Source organism: Theropithecus gelada, chromosome 7b (assembly GCF_003255815.1).
Source record: "Theropithecus gelada isolate Dixy chromosome 7b, Tgel_1.0, whole genome shotgun sequence".
NCBI lineage: Eukaryota > Metazoa > Chordata > Mammalia > Primates > Cercopithecidae > Theropithecus > Theropithecus gelada.
In genome coordinates, this window is record NC_037675.1 from 38,859,726 (window position 1) to 38,880,123 (window position 20,398).

General features: G+C 35.4%; 1 protein-coding gene across 1 annotated transcript in view; it reads left to right on the forward strand.

The window, feature by feature from the left end:
• Positions 1-20,398, forward strand: part of TTC6 (tetratricopeptide repeat domain 6) — a 226,017-nt gene that overhangs the window by 174,026 nt on the left and 31,593 nt on the right. The window contains exons 19-26 of the mRNA XM_025392893.1: positions 592-742; positions 3,574-3,656; positions 4,601-4,677; positions 5,097-5,257; positions 13,783-13,917; positions 15,163-15,312; positions 16,145-16,285; positions 17,560-17,673. Of these exons, the coding sequence (XP_025248678.1) occupies positions 592-742; positions 3,574-3,656; positions 4,601-4,677; positions 5,097-5,257; positions 13,783-13,917; positions 15,163-15,312; positions 16,145-16,285; positions 17,560-17,673 (1,012 nt within the window). The remainder of the gene's footprint in view (positions 1-591; positions 743-3,573; positions 3,657-4,600; positions 4,678-5,096; positions 5,258-13,782; positions 13,918-15,162; positions 15,313-16,144; positions 16,286-17,559; positions 17,674-20,398) is intronic.

Sequence of the window (20,398 nt, forward strand, 5' to 3'; positions counted from 1 at the left end):
AGGGGTCAGGGATTCTGTCAGACCAGATTATTGGATGGGTGGTTTTCTCATTTTGAAATAGTGGCATCAAACATGATAATTTCTAAGGTTATTTCTCTACTGAAAATAATTTGATTCTAAGAGAGATGAATAACGTTTATTTGATACAGAAAAGCTGTGTTAATATGTATGTGGAGAGGATTTTAACCCCAAGCCACCAAACCCTTGAATATGACTGTTTCTTACTGTCACTCATGGCCAATAGAACATAGCCTGAGGTAAAGACTCTTTAGTTGAGAAAAACTAAGCTTGTGACTCAAGATAACGGGAAGGTAAATCAAAGAAGAGTAAAGTTTTGCTAAAAGTCTAGGAGACTTCAGGAATTCTGTTCCTAGCTCAGACCCTAAAAACATTAATTCCCTCCTAAGGGTTTCATAAAGGTATTTATAGTTTTTCACAGAGAGCAGCTAATTTACTTTCCTTTGTAAAACGTTAAAAAAATACTCTGATGAATACTGATGCATCTATTTCATTCAGTTTATTCCTAATTGGAGAACATTTGGAATAATGAAAAATGTTTAACAAGATTTCACTGTCTCATTTTTTTTTAAGAACTACTACTTTGGCTTATGTAAATATTGGCCTCATACATCTGCTATACCTGGATAACTACACGGAAGCCATTTGGCAATTTTCTGAGGCTATTAGAATTGATCCTTTATGTATTCAAAGCTATCTTTGTCGAGCAGAAACCTATTTTAAGGTATTTAAGGCTTGAGAACCTTCATTTTTTTAAAAAAACTTTAATTTTCTGGATATTTGTTCAGCATAATTTTTATATATATATATACATATTTTAGATAATTGTAGGGGCTAATGCATTTATAAACAATGTGTTAAGCTGATAGTTTACTCATTTATAAAGCTTCTACTTTCAAGGTGTGCATTTTTATGTCTTTCACTTTTGAAAATAATACCTTTTTTTCTTTATTACAAAAGCATTATATATTTATTGCAGGTAATATATGCATGCAAATACAAATAAACTAAAAGCTATTATCTATAATTTTATTCTCTAGGGATAGCTGCTCTAAACAATTTGAGTCTATGGTCCAATGTTTTGTGTGTGTGTGTGTGTGTGTGTATGTACATACAGGTGAGTAGGTAGATTTATACAATGGGATCCATCCATAGAATGGGATACTGACCATTCATACTTCCCTTTAATTTTGTTTAACTTTTATAAGTTGTTTAATTAAAAATAAATGTTATATGTCCCAGCTGTGACAAATTAAAACAGCACAATAAATAGGAAAAATCCTCTCCAATTCCAGCCAGATCTGATTTTCAGAGATAACGCTATAACTTTTGTCTCTACCCTTCAAAGTGGACACGCATTTCCACCACTTCACCTCTAACTACCCTGTCCAAATACTAGTTTCTCACCAGGATTTTCAAATAGCAGCCACGGTGATCTTGCCAAAACATGTCAGATTGTTTCATTTCTTTGCTCAAGCCCTTCAATAGCTTCCCTTGTGTTTAGAATAAAAGCTAAATTCTACAAAAGCCAAAGATCTGAAAGACCCCACGGGAACCATCTCCTAATTGCCTTTCTACCTTTGTCTCCTGTCTATGCTGGTTTCAGCCAGGATAAACTAGGCTATGCTGGGGTTAAAAAAAAAAAAAAAAAAAAAAACCTTCAAAATTACTGTATTAAAACAAAGGTTTATTCCTGGCACACACTATATGTCCCTGGAGGATTGCCTGGAGGCTCTGCCGTCCATTGTCTACGTCTCAGGACCCAGTGTGACTAGAATCCCATTCAAAGTCCTTACTCTGCTGACGATGGAGGTGGGGACCCAGGGCGGGTTCATTGTTGCCATTAGGTCATGTTAGCTCTTGACTCTGTCGGGGAAAGGATGGACATACTCATAGCGTGTGGTTCTTCTGCTTAACCTAACCCTGTTGATGAAGCCAAGACCATCTGTGGAAGTTGGAGTTTCTCCGAAAACATAGAGAAATCAAAACACTAGCATGATAGCAAGCTATAAGGATATAGTCAAAGGCTGTTCTGAGAGGCAAAAATCTCTATGCCATAATGATTGAATAGTTTGTGGTGCATTCACACCATAGAATGTAACAGAGATAGTGACAAGAATAATAGAAACTATGCTAGCTGACTTGGAAGGGTTTCCATGAGATATTTTTGAGTTACAAAAGTAGGGCTCACAAAAGAGTGTGAAGTGTGTACAATACAATTCCATGTAAATAAAACAATTGTAAATAAACCCTTGTATATGTATGTACAAGAATATATACTCTCATTATGTGGGTTCATCCTCCAGGGTAAATCTAATCTAAGGTTGCCTGGTAGTGGTCTAATGTCTCTGGATCACAGGGAAGCTTGTAGAGATCTGAGAATGTGCCTCCATTTGTCTTAAGTCAGGGTTTCCTCAATGCATAGACATGTATGGTTGGTAGAACAGGTGTAGCAATGTGGACATATGACTATATGATTTATTAATTACACCATCCTGAATAGGGTTAGCTTAGGAAGCAGCAGGCCTGAAGTTCCACAGAAAATTTCCAATTTGTTTTAACAAATTTCAAACTTCCTCCTTTTCTGTTCCCTCTTTTGAGTCCATCCACCATTTCCTCCAAACATTTTCACCATCTCTACAGGTACTGCCTGCTTCCATGCACAAATTAGTTTTGTACATTTGCTTCTTTGCATCATTGTGCGATAACAATAAAAGGATTGGTTGGTTGTCCCAGGTTAATTTTGCTCTGGTCTGCAGAGTGCTCTGTTGTCAGTATTTCCAATGGTAGTTGATTTTGTCCCCAAATTTGTACAAATTCAGTTTCTGTGACCAGTATTAAGGGAATGATTAATGTTTACTTTTCATTATATATTGATGTTAAACAGATTACTTTTCATCATTTTTTAATTTTGTTATATTCATTCATTTACTTAATTTTTGTGCAGGCCTGTTCTTCCTCCCTTATTTTTAAGTGGAATATAGTTTTAGTTTTTATCTTACCGTCCTTTGCATGCTACTTTATTTCTTAGTCTTTATTCTTATTATTGTTTTTGTCTAGACAGGGTCTCACTATGTTGACCAGGCTGGTCTTGACCTCCTGGCCTCATCAAGCGATTCTCCTGTCTCAGCCTCCCAAAGTGCTGGAATTAGAGGCCTGAGCCTGGCCTGCATGCTACTTGATTAAGATGGATCAGGTTAACTGAAAAAGTTGTTAGGGTTGAGGGAGAAAAACTGAAAGCTAAATGATAAAAGAGAACACAAACATGCACACAATCCAGAATGTATTATATAATCACATTTGTGTGAAATAGTATAAGTGGGTATGTATAATTATTATTCAAAATTAAAGATAGATTATTTTTAAAAACTAAGAGTATATCGTAAATTTTTCTTTTCACTTCTCTGTAACCTATTTGCTTTGTTGATTCTTAAGAAAAACATGTATGTTAGGAGATGTACCTGCAAAATTTCTGTAGAAAGGGCGAGAGAATAAATATCAGAAAGGAAGCAACTGGTATTATTAGGAGCTAAGTTTCTGTTTATCACTCAACAGTTGCATAAATTGAAAAAGGCAGTAAATGAATTGTCTCGTGCTATCCACCTTCAGCCAGATGGAATCCAATTATACATAAGAAGGTATGAGCATAGAAACTGAATTTTTCCTGGGATAACTTAGCATCAGAGAAATTGAATGGGGATCTTCAGTTCCCCCTTGAACCTTTCAGACTCCCCATTTTACATTTAATCTCCCAGTAATTGCCATTTCCCCACCGGCAAGCCAGTTTGTTAAACTTTAAGATAGTTTATTACATAAGATAACCAGATTTTTCCCTTTGCTCTACCTCTGCATCAAAATATACCTGTTTAGTGTTTATGTTCTTTGAGACCTTTTTAAGCAACTAGTCATATAGTTATCACATATCTCATAAGAGTAAGGTAACATATTTTGAACAGTTGTTTTGATTATGTCCACAATCAAACATGAGCACGTGTACCAAACATAAACCTCCACTAATTCAGTGAAAAGAAATGACATACTGAATTTTATACCATTTCTACGGGTACTGCCTACTTCCATGCAGTATTTCAAATGTAGTAGAACTTTCCAAAACAGATATCCTTTGCAAGTTATGAGTTATCACTATCAAAAATATAATCTTTTAAGGATTTATAGACCTGGGAAAATGGAATGAGACAATGCTTTACTGATAAGGGCTTGCTTTGTCCTTGAACCACATTTTAGCAATTTATGTAAATACCTCCTTCCTTGTATATGCCTTGAACTTTATCTTTTAATAATTTCTCAGCAAAAAGTATAACATTTTAAATACAGATAATTACAAAAAGAGATTTGGGTATTTTTCTTTCAGCGTTACATTTCCTAAGTTTCCTCATCACATCACTATGCTAATTGATGTATTTAGATTATACAAAATGTCTATAATTTTCACTTTTTTAATGCATACATAAGTAAATAAGAATAAATATATTGTAAAATTTTAAGTAACTGATTACAAGAAACTTTATTTTAGAAAGTTTATTTTTAGCTGCTTGGAATCAAAATCGATTATTTCTTCCAGAGGACAATATCTTCTTATGATGAAATGTTATGATCTTGCAAAGTTTACTATTTATCAAGTAGCAGAAATGGACAAAGGTAAATATAATTAATTATAACTTTTAAGAAATACTTCAGTATTTAAAATTTTTATGCTATTTTGCAATAGTTATGTATAAATAGCATGAAGGATCCAATTGAAAATCAAATTAGATTTTGAAACTTTAGTTTTATACGTACATTGCCAATTAGTAAAATGATTCATAGCAGTGAATTTTGTGAGAGAGATTTTTATGGGAAATATTAAGCTTACAATTTTTCTATTTTTTGTTTGTAATTGGAATGTCTTGTTGGTTACTGGTAGTAAATAAATCTTAGTATAATTTGTTAATTTTATAATTTGTTGATTTGTTAATTCATATTATAAAGACAAATTATTGAATTACTCCCTTAGAATAATTATATTCAAAATCCTTGATACTTGGCAAAGATATCGATAAACTTTCCTTCCCTTTTAGGTCTTATTGAGTTGAGTCCTATACAGCAAGCCCTCATTTATTCATTTTGTGAAAACCATGACAAGGCCATTGAGGTCTTGGAAGGAATCAGCTGGAATAGAGCTGAGATGACCATGTATGCTCTATTAGCAAAAGTTCAAATGAAGGCCAAGAGAACCAAGGTGAAAAGTCCTCTGAGTAATGTTTACTAAACCTATTAATGAAGTGTATATATTGTGCTTAGTATACCACTTTAAATATTTTTCACAAAATTAAGTCATACTATTTATTTATTTTTCTGTGAATTAACATTTGGGTTATTTTCTCTCTTTTTTTATTGCCCCCTCTTAAGAACAGGGCTGCCCTAAATATTCTTTTTCATGTATTCAGTCAGCATGTGGAGTAGTTTTCCAGGATATATTTCAAGGAGTGCAATTGGTGGTATGTAGAGAATGTGAATGTTTAACTTTCAAGGAAATGACGCATTGTTTCATAGGGTGGTACCAATTTATTCTCCCACCCGAAGTGTAGGTGTATTCCTGTTCCTGTTGATCTGCATCTTTTATAGTAATTAATATTGTTAGGCTTTATTTTTGCCAATTTGGTGGATAAAAATTGATGTCTTGTGGTCTTAATTCACACTTCTCAGTTTGAGCATCAGGTTGAGAATCTTTCTATGTTTATAAGCCACTCATATTTCCTGTTCTATCAATTTGCTATACATATTTTTCATTTCTCTTGTTCTTATTGATTTTAGGTATTTAAGATATAAATTCTGTATACTAATCCTCGATTGTGTGCTGAGTATCTTCTTACAGTTTGTGGCTTGTGTTTTGTTTCTACGGTGTCTTCTGATGAACAGAACTTCTGAAGTTTAGTGTAGTTGAATATGTCTATTTTAAAATTTGTCATCAGGGTGTCTTTAAAAATATCTTGTTTAGGAAGCCCTTTTCTACTCCAAGGTCAAGATATTCTTCCCTATTTTCTTTGGAAAGTTTAAGTTTTTCTTTTTCCATTTAAGACCTTACTCTATCTTAAGATTATTCTTTTTTAGCATGAGAGAGTGATAAAATTTCAGTTTTCTCCATATGGGTATTTAAATGTTTCAGTAACATTTATTGAGATGTTCTTCTTAACCCAAAAATCTGCAGTGCTACATCTATCTTATTACAAGTTTTCACATATGTGTGGATCATGTGCTATTTTAGGTTCTCTGTTCTGTTCCTTTGGTCAATTTTTCTATTACTGGCCCAGTAGTACAATGTCTTAATTGCTATAACCTCATTGAAATTATTGATATCTGGTGGAGCAAGTCCCCACACGATATTCTTCTCTAGGAAACTCCTGGTTACTCTTCAGCATTTACTCTGCCATATATGTGTTAAATTTAGCTTGCCCAAGGTCCATTAAAAACTCTCTTGAAATTTTGAATCTTTAGATTATTTTAGGGAGAATTGACATCTTTATGATATTGAATTCTTTAGTTTATGATCATAATGATATATCTCCCCATTTATTTCACTTTTTCTTTGGAATAGATTTTATATATCCATTGCTAAAAGTTTCCTAGTTTTCTAGGTTTTTTTCCCGTAGTTTTTGCTGCTGTTATAAAGGGTATCTTTTTAAAAAATGTTCTTTCTGTTTGCTGATGGCTTGTAGAAATGAAACTGATTTTTGAATACTTATCTACTAGCTGACCACCTTGCTGAACTTGCTTATTTCTGAAAATGTTTAGGTCTGTTCTTTTGGGTTCATAACTAGGAAAATATGTCATCTATAAATAATAATAGTTTTATTTTTTTCCTTTCTTTTTATGTGTTCTGTTTCTTATTCTTGTCTAACTGTGCTGGCTAGAAATTCCAAGACAATACTGACTAAAAGTAGTGACAAAGACACCCTTATTTTCTTCCAAATTTTAAAGGAAGTTTACCCCTAAGAATGAAGTTTGGGATTGATTTTTGTATATAATTTAAACAAAGTAAAGGTTAAATAACCTTTCTGTTTCCATTTTGAATTTTATCACATTATTTTTCATCAGGTATTGAAACAATTATTATATTTTTATCCTTTAATATGTTAATGTAGCAGATAATATGTCACACATGAAATTAAGTAATCTATGACATTGTTTAGTATTAGACCAACCATGTATTCCTGGGTTAAACCAACTTGATCGGAATATATAATCTTTTTGTAGACATTGCTAAATTTGAGTTGCTTGTGAGGATCTTTGTGTCTATATTTATGAGTGAGATTGGTTTTGTGGGATTTGAGTATTGATCTTATAAGATTATTTGGAGAGTATTTCTTCTTTTCTATTTAGTGAATGAGTTTGTCTAAAGATTGTAAGAATGTCTTCTTTGAAAGATTATTTAATAATTTAATATCTAGTACATGACACACATTTAATAAACATTAGCCATTATTATTCCTATTTTTTTTCTCCCTGGGCATTTTAAGACTTTTTATAGGCTTCATTCCAAAAGCATTTAATCATGAGAAACTACCTTTAGTATGAAAACTAAAAAACCTTTATTTTTGCTCTCTTGACCTCTCCAGTTACTGGCTTTTTTCTCTTTACTCTGGCACAACCAAATCTTGCAAAATTATTTATATCCCTTATCTTCATTTCCTCACTTTCCACTCATTCTGCTGCTCACCACAATCTGGTTTCTTTCCTCTTGGACACATGATAAGGTGACCCTCAACAAGTTGTGCGCTTGTGTGACCTTGAGTGTGAGTGGAACCTGTGACTTGCTTCTAACCAACAGAGTATGGGAAAGATGATAGGACGTCACTTCCATGATTATATTACGTTATGTAGTAGACTGGAGAGAGAAATTCCCTTCCTGGCCTAAAAAAAAAACCAAAGAATTATACTATGAACTGCTTGTGGAGAGGGTATCATGGCGGGGAACTGCTGTGGCCTCATGGACCTCAGAACAATCTTCAGCCAATAGCCAATCAGAAGCCTGGACCCTCAGTCATGCAGCCATAAGAAAACGAAACCCACCAACAATCAGAATGAGCTTAAAAGAAGAGAAAAGAAGTTTTCAGATGAGAATGTAGCACAGTTGACACCTTGACTGAAGCCTGGGAAACCCTAAGCAAAGGACTCAGCTAAGCTATGCCCAGACTCCTGGCCCCTGGAAACTGTGAGATAAGAAATGTGTGTTGTTTTAAAGCATTCCGTTTGTGGTATTTTTTATTTTTTGCAGCAATAAGAAAATAATACAGATGGACTGCTGCTATAACAAATACCTACAAATGTAGGAGCAGCTTTGGAATCAAGCAGTGGGCAGAGGCTGAAAGAATTTTGAGGAACATGACAGAAAAAGCTTCAATCACCTCAAACAGACTGTTAGTAGATACCTGGTTTTTAAAGACACTAGCATTGAGGACTCTGAAGCAAATGAGCAACATGTTATTTTTATTTAGCAGTTCAAAGCTTAGTAAAATTTTCTCATATAGTTGTATGGAAAGCAGAACTAATAACTCAGAGCCTGGATACACAGCTAAGATAATTTCCAAGCAAGGTGTTGACAGTGCTGCCAGCTTTCTTTTTGCTTCTAATAGTAAAGTGTGAGAAAGGAGAGATAAGAACTGTTAAACAAAATAAACCAGGACTTGCTTATGTGGAAAATTTTCAACTTCTCCAGATGGCAAAAGAGGACAAAATTCACTATCAAGAGAAAAGGACAAGGTGTGGCTGGACAGCACTTTGCTAAGATCTTAGAAGGATCATGAGGGCAGAGTATTCAGTCACACTAGTTCTCTTTCCTTTCAAGAGATTAAGGACATGCCTTACAAACCTTCTTAACCAAACCAGAGGATCTCTAGAAGCTTAAGGGCATTGTCCCTCAGACATCTCAGCAGGAGGCCAAAGTAGAGAAGGAATTTTCTTGAAAATAGTGGATGTGGCTTTTGTCTAATGAAGTGAATCCCTGTGAAATCCATGGAAGATCCCCAGAGTTTTTAAGAGAATTATTTCTTTATAAACACTGATAATTTGGACTCAAACAGACAGAGTACAAAACGAAAGAAGGCTGTCAGACCTCAAAATCATTCTGGCAGGAAGTAGGTTAATAAAACAACTCAGCTGCAAACATGTACAACCTTTTATAAAAAAGGAAAAAGGACCCAGAAGGCAAGACTAAGAACCCACAGGATGACACTAAGGGCCATAAATGTTTTGAAACCTAATCAAGAGACTGAGCGTTTGCCCAAATGTGTTTCAGAACTGCCATGGACCAGTGGCTCATTTTAATCTTCCATTTTCCCCTTTTAAACCAGAATATCTGTGGATATTATTCTATGCCTATCTCACCATTGTATGTTGGGTGTTTTGGGGACAGACGCCTTGTCTCTTTAATTTCACAAGTTCACAGATGGAGAGCAATTGTGCCCCAGGAGTGGGACCTGGTGGATTTTACTTGAATGCCTCATCTAGACTTGGACATGCTTTAAATGATGAAATTTTAGATGTTGAGCTGATGCAATAATGAGCTGAGACTTTGGGGGACCTTGGAATGGAGGAACGTATTTTGCATGTGGTAAGAATGTTGAATTACTGGGGGCCAGATCATTGGAGTCATCTGGTAGACACACTCTAAGATTATTATTATTATTATTATTATTATTATTATTTTGAGACAGAGTCTCGCTCTGTGGCCCAGGCTGGAGTGCAGTGGCGCGATCTCGGCTCACTGCAAGCTCCGCCTCCCAGGTTCACGGCATTCTCCTGCCTCAGCCTCCCGAGTAGTTGGGACTACAGGTGCCCGCCACCACGCCCGGCTAATTTTTTTGTATTTTTAGTAGAGATGAGGTTTCACTGTGTTCGCCAAGATGGTCTCGATCTCCAGACCTCGTGATCCACCCGCCTTGGCCTCCCAAAGTGCTGGGATTACAGGCGTGAGCCACCGCACCTGGCCTCTAAGATTATTCTTAATCATACCCTATGTTACCTCCTCACCTTCCTTGAGTATGTGCAGGACCTGTGACTTGCTTCCAACCAATAGAATATGGCAAAATTGGTGGGGTGTTGCTCCATCAATTACGTTACAGTATATAAGACCTTCTTAGCAGAGTAAAGAGAGAGAGGTTCTCCTGCTGGCCTTGTTGTGACTTCCTGTGGAGAGAGTGATGTGGTGAGGAACTGTGGGCAACTGGGACCTGAGTGCAGCCAATAGCCAGCAAGCTGGTATCTCTTATTGTGGTTTTTATTTGCATCACACCAGTCAGAATGGTGATTATTAAAAAGTAAGGAAACAACAGATGCGGCCGGGTGCGGTGGCTCAAGCCTGTAATCCCAGCACTTTGGGAGGCCGAGACGGGCGGATCACGAGGTCAGGAGATCAAGACCATCCTGGCTAACACGGTGAAACCCCGTCTCTACTAAAAAATACAAAAAACTAGCCGGGCGAGGTGGCGGACGCCTGTAGTCCCAGCTACTCGGGAGGCTGAGGCAGGAGAATGGCGTAAACCCGGGAGTCAGAGCTTGCAGTGAGCTGAGATCCGGCCACTGCACTCCAGCCTGGGTGACAGAGCGAGACTCCGTCTCAAAAAAAAAAAAAAAAAAAAAAAGAAAAAAGAAACAACAGATGCTGGCAAGGTTACAGAGAAATAGGAATGCTTTTATACTTTTCAACCATTGTGTAAGATGGTTTGGGATTCCTCAAAGACCTAGAGGCAGAAATACCATTTGACCCAGCGATCTCATTACTGGGTATATATCCAAAGGAATAAAAATCATTCTGTTGCAAAGATACATGTGTGTGTATGTTCCTTGTGGCACTATTCACAATAACAAAAATGTGGAATCAACTCAAATGCCCATCAATGATAGACTGGATAAAGAAAATGTGGTACATATACACCATGGAATACTAAATGCAGCCATAAAAAGTAACGAGATCATGTCCTTTGCAGGGACATTGACAGAGCTGGAAGCCATTATCCTCAGCAAACTAATGCAGGAACAGAAAACCAAACCCTGCATGTTGTAAGTGGGAACTGAACAGTGAGAACACATGAACACAGAAAGGGGAACAACACACACTGGGGCTTGTAGGAAGAAGGGTGGAGGGAGACAGAGCATTAGGAAAAATAGCTAATGCATGCTGGGCTTAATACTTAGGTGGTGGGTGGATAGGAGCAGCAAACCACCATGGCACACGTTTACCTGTGTAACAAACCTGTGCATCCTGCATATGTACCCCGGTACTTAAAATTTAAAAAAAAAAAAAAAGAAGAAGAAGCTGGGGCTCTCAGTCCTGGAGTCTCAAGGAAATGAAGTCTGCCAACAACATGAATGAGCTTGGAAACTGATTCTCCCAGTCGAGTTTACAGAGGAGAATGTAGCTCAACTGACATATTGATAGCAGCTTTGTAGGACCTGGAGCAGAGGACCTAGTTAAGCCATGCCCAATCTCCTGACCTGTGGAAACTGTGAGGTGATAAATGCTTGTTACTATCATTTGCTAAACGTGTAGTAATTTGACTTGTAGTGATAGAAAATGAATGCACCTCTGGTTTGGAATCAAGCACTCTTGCTAACTTCATTGACTTGTTTTTTTTTTTTCTTTTTCTTTTCTTTGCTTTTTTTTTTTTTTTTTTTTTTTTTTTGAGATGGAGTCTTGCCCAGTCGCCCAGGTGGGAGTACAGTGGCACAATCTCAGCTCACTGCAACCTCTGCCTCCTGGGTTCAAGCAATTCTCCTGCCTCAGCCTCCTGACTAGCTGGGATTATAGGCACGTACCACTATGCCCAGCTAATTTTTGTATTTTTAGTAGAGATGGGGTTTCACCGTGTTGGCCAGGCTGGTCTTGAACTCCTGACCTTAGGAGATCCACTTGCCTGTGCCTCCCAAAGTGCTGGGATTACAGGTGTGAGCCACTGTGCCCGGCCTTCATTGGCTTTCTTATTGCAGATTCTGTGATCGTTTCTCAGTATGGATCATGTCTACTCTTTTGTTCACATTTGGAGTTTTTGGTCTCTGTATTCTTTGAGGACTGCTTTTTTATATTTACTTTAATCTCCTCCTCCCGGCCTGTCCCCTGTGACTTTAGCTGGATACCTAATGTCACCATCAGCTACCCTCTTCCATCCAATAAATAGTGATGTTAATATAATAGTGATATTAGTATATATATATATATATATATATATATACACACACACACACACACATATATATTCTCTTGGTTCTAGTAATAAATAGTGATATATAGTATTTATATATACTATAGAAATATAGTAATAAATAGTGATGTTAATATGTATATATATTTTCTTGGTTCTACTTCTTAGATATTTCTCAAATCCACTTTCTTTCTTTATTTCTATAGCTATTATCCTGGTTTGGAACATATAATTAAAAAAATTTTTCTTGAATTATATAGCTGCATTGTTGTACTCTTCCAAGCTTTTATCCACACAGCAGCCACAGTACTTTCTGCAGACTATAAAGATGACTTATCTGCAAGCCTCTGCAGATGTCCCTCAGATGACACCATAAAGTAGTGAAAGAGAGAGAGATGGGGGAAGCAGGAGGAAGTGAAGATGTGTTCATTTTAATTTAAACGGGATGGAAGGCTTGAGTAGACAAGTTTTTTGGACTTAAGGAGTCAGTGAAGGGGCAGAAATCCAGACGAGAAAGGAAGTAACAGGTTGCTCAGGTGGGGCAGAAGGAGATGGGGTCAAGGACAGCTTTTGAGGAGTTAGCCCTGCAAGGAATGAGAAAGAAAGCAATTCAAAGACAGGAGAGAAAAAGGTTAAAGTGAATGAAGATATAGATTTGTTGAAAAGTAGAAAGGGGGGAAATTGAGGCAATAATCCACTTTTTCTAGGCAAGGTAATGTGCTGAGAGTAAGCACAGAAGGAGGGATGCTGGGTGACTTGCAAACACGTAGAGCTAATGCTCGATAGAAGCCATAAAGGACACTTAGCATATCTAAGTGAAATCTCATTGTTTCTTTAGCAACTTAATACAATTAAGAAGATGGTATGACCAGGAACAATTATTTGACTTTCTATATAAAGATATACAAGGAGTAGTTAAGTATTAAATGGCATTTCTATCTTTTTCATTAATGAGACTTTTGAGTTTTTCATTTAATGAGACTTTTTCATTAATGAAACTTTTGACTATTTTGAACGTTTTCATTAATGAGACTTTTGAGTATTTTGAATAAATAAATGGGTGAGTTTTGGAGGTGGTTTATTTTTTTGATGCCAATAAAACCCTATTAGGAGGACAGCAGGACACAATAAAAATTGATTAAAATTATGTCAGATATTATCAGTGGAGATCTTTTACTACCTAGTAGCTTCCTAGTATTCCATTCAAAAAAAATTATTAGGAAATTATCAATAAACTAGTTTATAAATTTAAGCCTGACTTAAGCTTGAGTATAGCCTTTGGAATTTACAAATTTTAGTTCTAAAGATCCATGTCCATAAGCCTGTTTAAGTACTGGCTTGTAGGATAGGCATCTGGGTGGAACTCATGAGGGTAAGACTTCTGAACTGGATTCTCTTCCTGTAGTGTGCTGACAAGACCTGTAACTTCACCAGGTCTGTTTGTTCCCAGATAAAGTAAGAGTAGAGGTGTGTGCTCTGTGCTCCTTTTAACATATAAGGCTGTAATGTTAAATCAATAGTGGAAAGAAACATTTCCTGCCCCCTCCCTGCTTTTTTATCATTATAGGAAGCTGTGAAAATGCTTAAGAAGGCTTTGGATATCATTTCTCATTCCGATAAAGGACCAAACACCACAGCAATTTCAGCAGACTGTCTGTATAACTTGGGTCTTTGTTACATGGAGGAAGGCAATTTACAAATGGTATTTCATGTATTTAGGAGTATAGATTATTTGTAATTTTAGAGACTGGTTGCTTGTATGCAATTCTGTTTCCGAAGACCACGTATACAGTGGGCAACTGGTCCAAAGCTGCTTTTGAAGCTTGGCTCATTATAGTCAGTCTGCACCCTGCAACACCTAGGACATTGTTTTATTTAGCCAACATGTTTTATTTGATGCTTGTTTGTCAACAATATTCTAAAGATTAATGTATGTTTCCCACCAGAACAATAAATCTAACTGCAGGAAATTATTACAGGAAAATAATTTTATCACATTAGTATGAATTCACTTATTAAATTTTAAGTACTTTAAATGCTTTAACATAATGTAGAATGAATGGAAAAGATTAGGGCATTCTGGCTTTTCTTATTGATCATTGAACAATTCAAATCAGATTGAAACGGGTTGTTAAGATGGCCAGATACACTGAAAAACAGTTGATTCAATTATTACATATTTATCCAGTCTTTGGTGATTTTAGGCAAGTCTTTACTTCAAAATTATCACTGATATGACAAATATGTAAAATAATTGATACTATCTGATGGCTAATGTTGGATATTCTACAACTCTATCTCTAGACACACACACACACACAGACACACACAGACACACACATACGCACGCACAAATACACACACATCATTCTAATTCTTAGGTTCATGGAGTGGACAGTGTTTTAAAGTGGTATTGGTATACACAAAAAAAGAGGTGCACTTGATTAGTTGTTCTATTAAGAAATTCCAGTAAGTATGAGACAAATTACAAATATTTTACATGTTTTTAGTCCTTTTGAACAACCAGAGCAAACTCAGCTTTGCTTTAAAATGTGGGGAAAATTTTTAGAGTTCTGTGGTTCTGAAGTTTTATAATGATGCATTTGCTGGATCCTAATGGAAAATAAATGTGCTAGTTGTGATTTCTTTGAAGAAACAAAATCTGAATAACAATTAAAATTATACCACCCAAAATATTGTAATATAACAATATGGATTATGTAGACCTTAGTCTGGGAATAAGACCTTTAATTATAATAATCATCTCTACTTGTTTCTAAATATTAGTTTTATTTGTTCCATGAGATCCATTAGGAGAAATGTATTAAAATAATCCAAAAATAGAGTGAAACTTTTCAACAATAGTTATATACTGTAATTCATTAACATTTTAAAACAATATATTATATCACTAAATGGTTTGCATTTTGACAATATGCTCCTGTAGGCTTTTGATTCTTTTACAAAAGCTGTGAAAGCAAATCCAGATTTTGCAGAAAGCTTTTATCAACGAGGGCTTTGTAAAGTGAAACTCCACAAGGATAGCTCGATTCTGGATTTTAATCATGCCATTACCCTCAATCCAAAACATTACCAGGTATTTAAATAGATGTTTTTAGTGAGTTGTAAAGTGTTAATTTTGGTAAAACTATTAAATCTCTTATATGCCATTGTTATTAATTAGCACCAATCAGTTTCTTATACCTACTTTTCACTTAACTGTATTTTGATAATCCAAATAGCTGTATTTCTCCTTAAACTAAAAGTATTCTTTCCATCAGTGATATTATGATGTTATATATAAATGTATATGTGATGTGATGTATGTAAATATTGTTAATATATTAATGTGGCTGTTAATACTTTAAAGTTTATATACTCATTAATTTTACTTACTTTTTGTTTTGATGTTACATAGATTCCTAGCTTTCAATAGACTATACAGACAACACACAATTCAATAGGTGAAGCTTGATTGCATCTTGATTTTAGGAATCTACAAAATTCGAATCTGGTCTAAATATTAGATGATTTTAGGAAATTTCTATAAATCATCTTGGATATATAATGGCAGTGTGGTTATGTAGGAGAATGTCTTTTTTTCACAGGAGATGCATACTAGAGGACTTGGGGTAAAGTATTACCATATCTACAACCTGTTTTCAAATAGTGCAGGAAAAAAATAGAGAAATATGGCAAAATGTTAATAATTATTAACTCCAGGTGATAGGTATTTATCATTCTTTCAATTATTCTGTGTCATTTGAAATTTTTTTTCTAATAAAAGAAATTTTTTTAAAAGACTATATTTTAATACCCTCTTTGGGAGGCATAGATTTGTTCCAAGTATCATATATTTTGGTAGAATTGGTGCTTTTACTAAAGCACCCATTCCTGCTTTCTTTCTCTCTCTCTCTCTCTCTGAATAGGCATATTTAAGCCGAGTAGCATTCTATGGTTTAAAAGGCAGGTATTCCAAAGCAATCTTGAATTGTAACAAGGCTATAAAAATTTACCCTGAGAGCATACGTGCCTATCTCTACAGAGGAGTTCTGAAATACTACAACAAGGTAGGGCCATTTCCTGCCTGGCTTACTGAAATTTTAGGGTGGGAAGACTCTTAATGCTAGGCAGGGGACTCACTTACTTTTTTTCTTTGTGGTTGGGAATCACTGTGATATGAAGGGCAGAACTACATAGAAAACTTTACACTTTCCCAATTCATATTTTTTTCACAAAATAATGGTATTTATTTTTCATATTACATTTTAAATAACATTTATTATTTATTTTTATTAAGAATGTAGCATATATTCATTGCAGAAAATTTGGAAAAATACGGAAGGGAATAAAGGATTATTATCTCACCATCAATGATAATTTCTGAGTGCATTTGTCATATTTGTATTTAGTCTTTTACTTTCCTCATAAAATATGATATATATTTTCCAAAATTTGGACTATGCTACTTATATAACTTGTGTGGTGTCCTGCTTTTTACACTTAATCTTTGAAGATAGTATTTTGCTGACTGCATAATATTCCACCATAATTTACTTTTAATTACTTTATTGTTGAACTTTTTGATTGTTTTTAAAATTTTTACTATTTTACTGTTTAAAATAATATAGTTATATACATCTGAGAACAAAATTGCTGCTTGGGTTTATGATTGGTCCTTAAACAGAAGTTACTGGGTTAAAAGTTGTGAGCAGTACCATTGATATGTGATACTGCACTGAATACTTTATTTCTCTCTACTTTTCCTTTCTGATCTTTCTTTGTAGCTATTTTATATGAAATTTTTACAAATAATACCTTAAAGCAAAGGTAAGGCCTTGCATTATGTGTTAATTCCATGAAAATTACTATCTATAGAAATGGATGATATAAGGTATCAGAGAAGAATCAAAGAGGAAGCAAAAGAGAACAAGGGTAGAAAACATGATGATTATGTGATATGACAGTCACAATGACAGAAGCAAGCAAGCACTGGTGAATGTTTGCTGCATTAATATGGTTGGCTTTATTTTATTTTACCTAGAAGTATGATTTTCTCCTTGCCATATACCAACACTGGTAATAAGATATTTACCTAAATTGAAGTTGTTGATATATTTAATTTTGTTTGTAGGTAAGAGAAACTATAATGATAATTTCTACCAGGAGATTTTCTTAATTAACTCTATGAAAGATTAGCTTCAATGTGTTAATTTCACAGATGATACAAAGAATGGTTAAATGAGTGTTTCAAAAACTCTGATAGAAACAAGAATTTATTTTATGATTAAATTTCAGTCCATTATGATTTTCCTTTCTCACATAATTACTTTTTTCTTTTTAGACTTATAAGCTAGCAATTACAGATTTAACCACAGCTATCAGCATGGACAAAAATAGTTATATAGCATTTTATAACAGAGCATTATGTTACACCAAGATAAGGGAACTTCAAATGGTAAGATGACCATTTTAGTAAACAATGTGTTTAAAGTGTTTAATAAATAACATGCATTAAATAGCTTGTTGATGTCAGTCAATAAACATGTAATAAACAATACATTAAAGCATTTGTAAATTCATTTAAGGCATTTATAAAGTATTTTCTTATTACTTCTGCTAGAATTTTCAAAAGGAATTCCTAAGAAATACACACATATAAAACTTGAGAAACCAAAGAACCATTTCAAAGAATATTTAATTTCTTTGTTGGTGCTCACGAAATTTTCTTATATAATTTCTGAAAGAAGTCAAATGAAAAATTAAGTTGATAATGCTTATAGAAGCATTTAAAGGCATTTATAAATTAAATCCATCACATAATTATCATTTGAATAAATGTTTCTACCGTATGCAGAATTTTTTATTTTTTTTTTTGAGACGGAGTCTCACTCTGTTGCCCAGGCTGGAGTGTAGTGCTGTGATCTTGGCTCACTGCAACCTCCACCTCCTGGGTTCATGCCATTCTCATGCCTCAGCCTCTCAAGTAGCTGGGACTACAGGCACCTGCCACCATATCCGGCTAATTTTTTGTATTTTTAGTAGAGACGGGGTTTCGCCATGTTAGCCAGGATGGTCTCAATCTCCTGACCTCGTGATCCGCCTGCCTCGGCCTCCCAAAGTGCAGAATTTTTAAAGCAGTAGCAATCACTAGCAATATTGTGGTTTCAAAATTTTAATGTTAGCTACAGCAGTTTGTGTAGGCATTCTTTTGTTTGGTCCTCAGACCACACATGTAGCACGGAGTATGGAGTGATGGTTTTCAGCTCCAGGGACCAGTGACCAGGTTTGGCCCATATTTTGAAGGCCTGTGGGCTGCAGCAAACCTTTTTTTCCATTTGTCTTGATCCAGCGTTTGCCGGAGCAAACTCTTGTTTATATTTGTAATCTTACCTACTCTCTTCTCTCCTCTGTTGGTTTGGTCCCTTTTCAATGAGGATTCCTCACTGGGGAGCAGCTAGTCTTGTGGTCTTTCAGAATAATGTCCCATCCTCTTCCTCTGTTACTTGTCTCCCTCTCCTTATTCTTGCCCATGTCCGTAGTAAATGACGCATTCTTTTAAAAGGCTAGGTCACATTCTTGCTGTTCTGTGTTCACACACTCCCCAGTCTGTGAAACGTGGACAGTGAAATCTGTTTAAAACATTTAGAAATTTAGAAATGTACAAGCTTTAGAAGGGAAGTTGAGAAACTTTGTCTCTACCTAAGAGTATATAAAATTCTTGGTAACCAGATTATCAGGTTTCCTCCAGAGATGTTGATAAATGAATAGCTAATTTTTAACAAGGGGATTGTTAAGATGCTAGCAGCTGACAGAAAGATCATTTATTAGAGTGACCTGCACAACAGGGGCCTTTGAGGATTCCCTCCCCAACCCCATTCTTGTAGGAAAGGTAACCCTGAATAGGAAAACAATGGGCTGGGGTGGGGAGGGAACACTCATTGTTTTGTTATCTCAGATATGTGAAAGAGCCAGTGCCCTGTTAATAAAGAAAATGCAAAACTACCTAAATCAAGTAAAACTAAATTACGATAATAAAATATTGGTGATTTCAGAGCTGCCAGGACTCTGAAGCATTTTATCCGATCTGCTAACTTTACAGATGAGGAAATGGAAGTAGGGAGAGGTTCGAAAAACCATCCAAGTCACACAGAGGGAGTTAGTGACCTGTATTGTTGTCCACAAATTTGTCTGCTTCTAGGTTAATAGTGTTTAGGTGGCTTTGTAAAACCGTCTGACCTCCAGCATGTGGACTGGATGTCATTAAGCAGTGTGTCCTCCTCCACCTGTTTCTCAGCATTCCTGCCATCCCTAGCCTGAGAAAAACCAAGTAACTTTCTGCAGAAAATGCACTTAGGCATTCTCCCAAGATATAGTTTCATAAAAACTAAGGAAAGATGAATTCTGGTTCTAATACTTGATATTAATAAAAATACTGAACAGTTACCACTTATTTAGGGCTTATTGTGTGACAGGAACTGAGCTAAATGCTTCACTGAGATACAATCAAAACATTTTAAAGTAGATCCTTGTAACAATATGATGAATTTTTAACACGCCAATTTTGCAGATGAGGAAGCTAAGGCTCGGTGTTAAGTAATTTTCTCCAAATCGAGGAGTTAGTAATGATAACAGAGGCATGGCACAAATCCAGGAGAGGCCAAGGCCCTGACCCTTCCTCTTAATCAAAACCTGTGTGCTCCCATCCCTACCCCTTACCCTCATTGATCTTTACGAAATCTTATTTCCCAGTTTTTATTTCCTATTGTGTTGCAGATTCAGCTGCTCAGTGGATCTCCAAGGCATCATACTGGTTTCACATAATGTAATTTAGTAAAAGAAAAATGTTAGACAATTTGTGGCTAATATTCTAGGTTTGGTTTTTTCTTTTTTGAAAAATATTACCATTTATTTTTATAGTCCTGGCAATTTTTATTTATGATTATGCCACAACATACCTATAGGATCTTTAATTGCACATTTTTTAAAGACACTTGAGCACCCAACATTAGGAAACACCAGAGGAGGGCAAATGAACAAATATAAAATGCTCTTTGTCATTTTCAGTTGGCAGATGCTACAGGCATAATAAGATTTAGCCCTTTTCTGTTCAGACCATATGGCTGTTTTGGACAGAATATTCAGTAGGAAAATGGTTTAAGAGATTCAGCTCCAACCCAAGT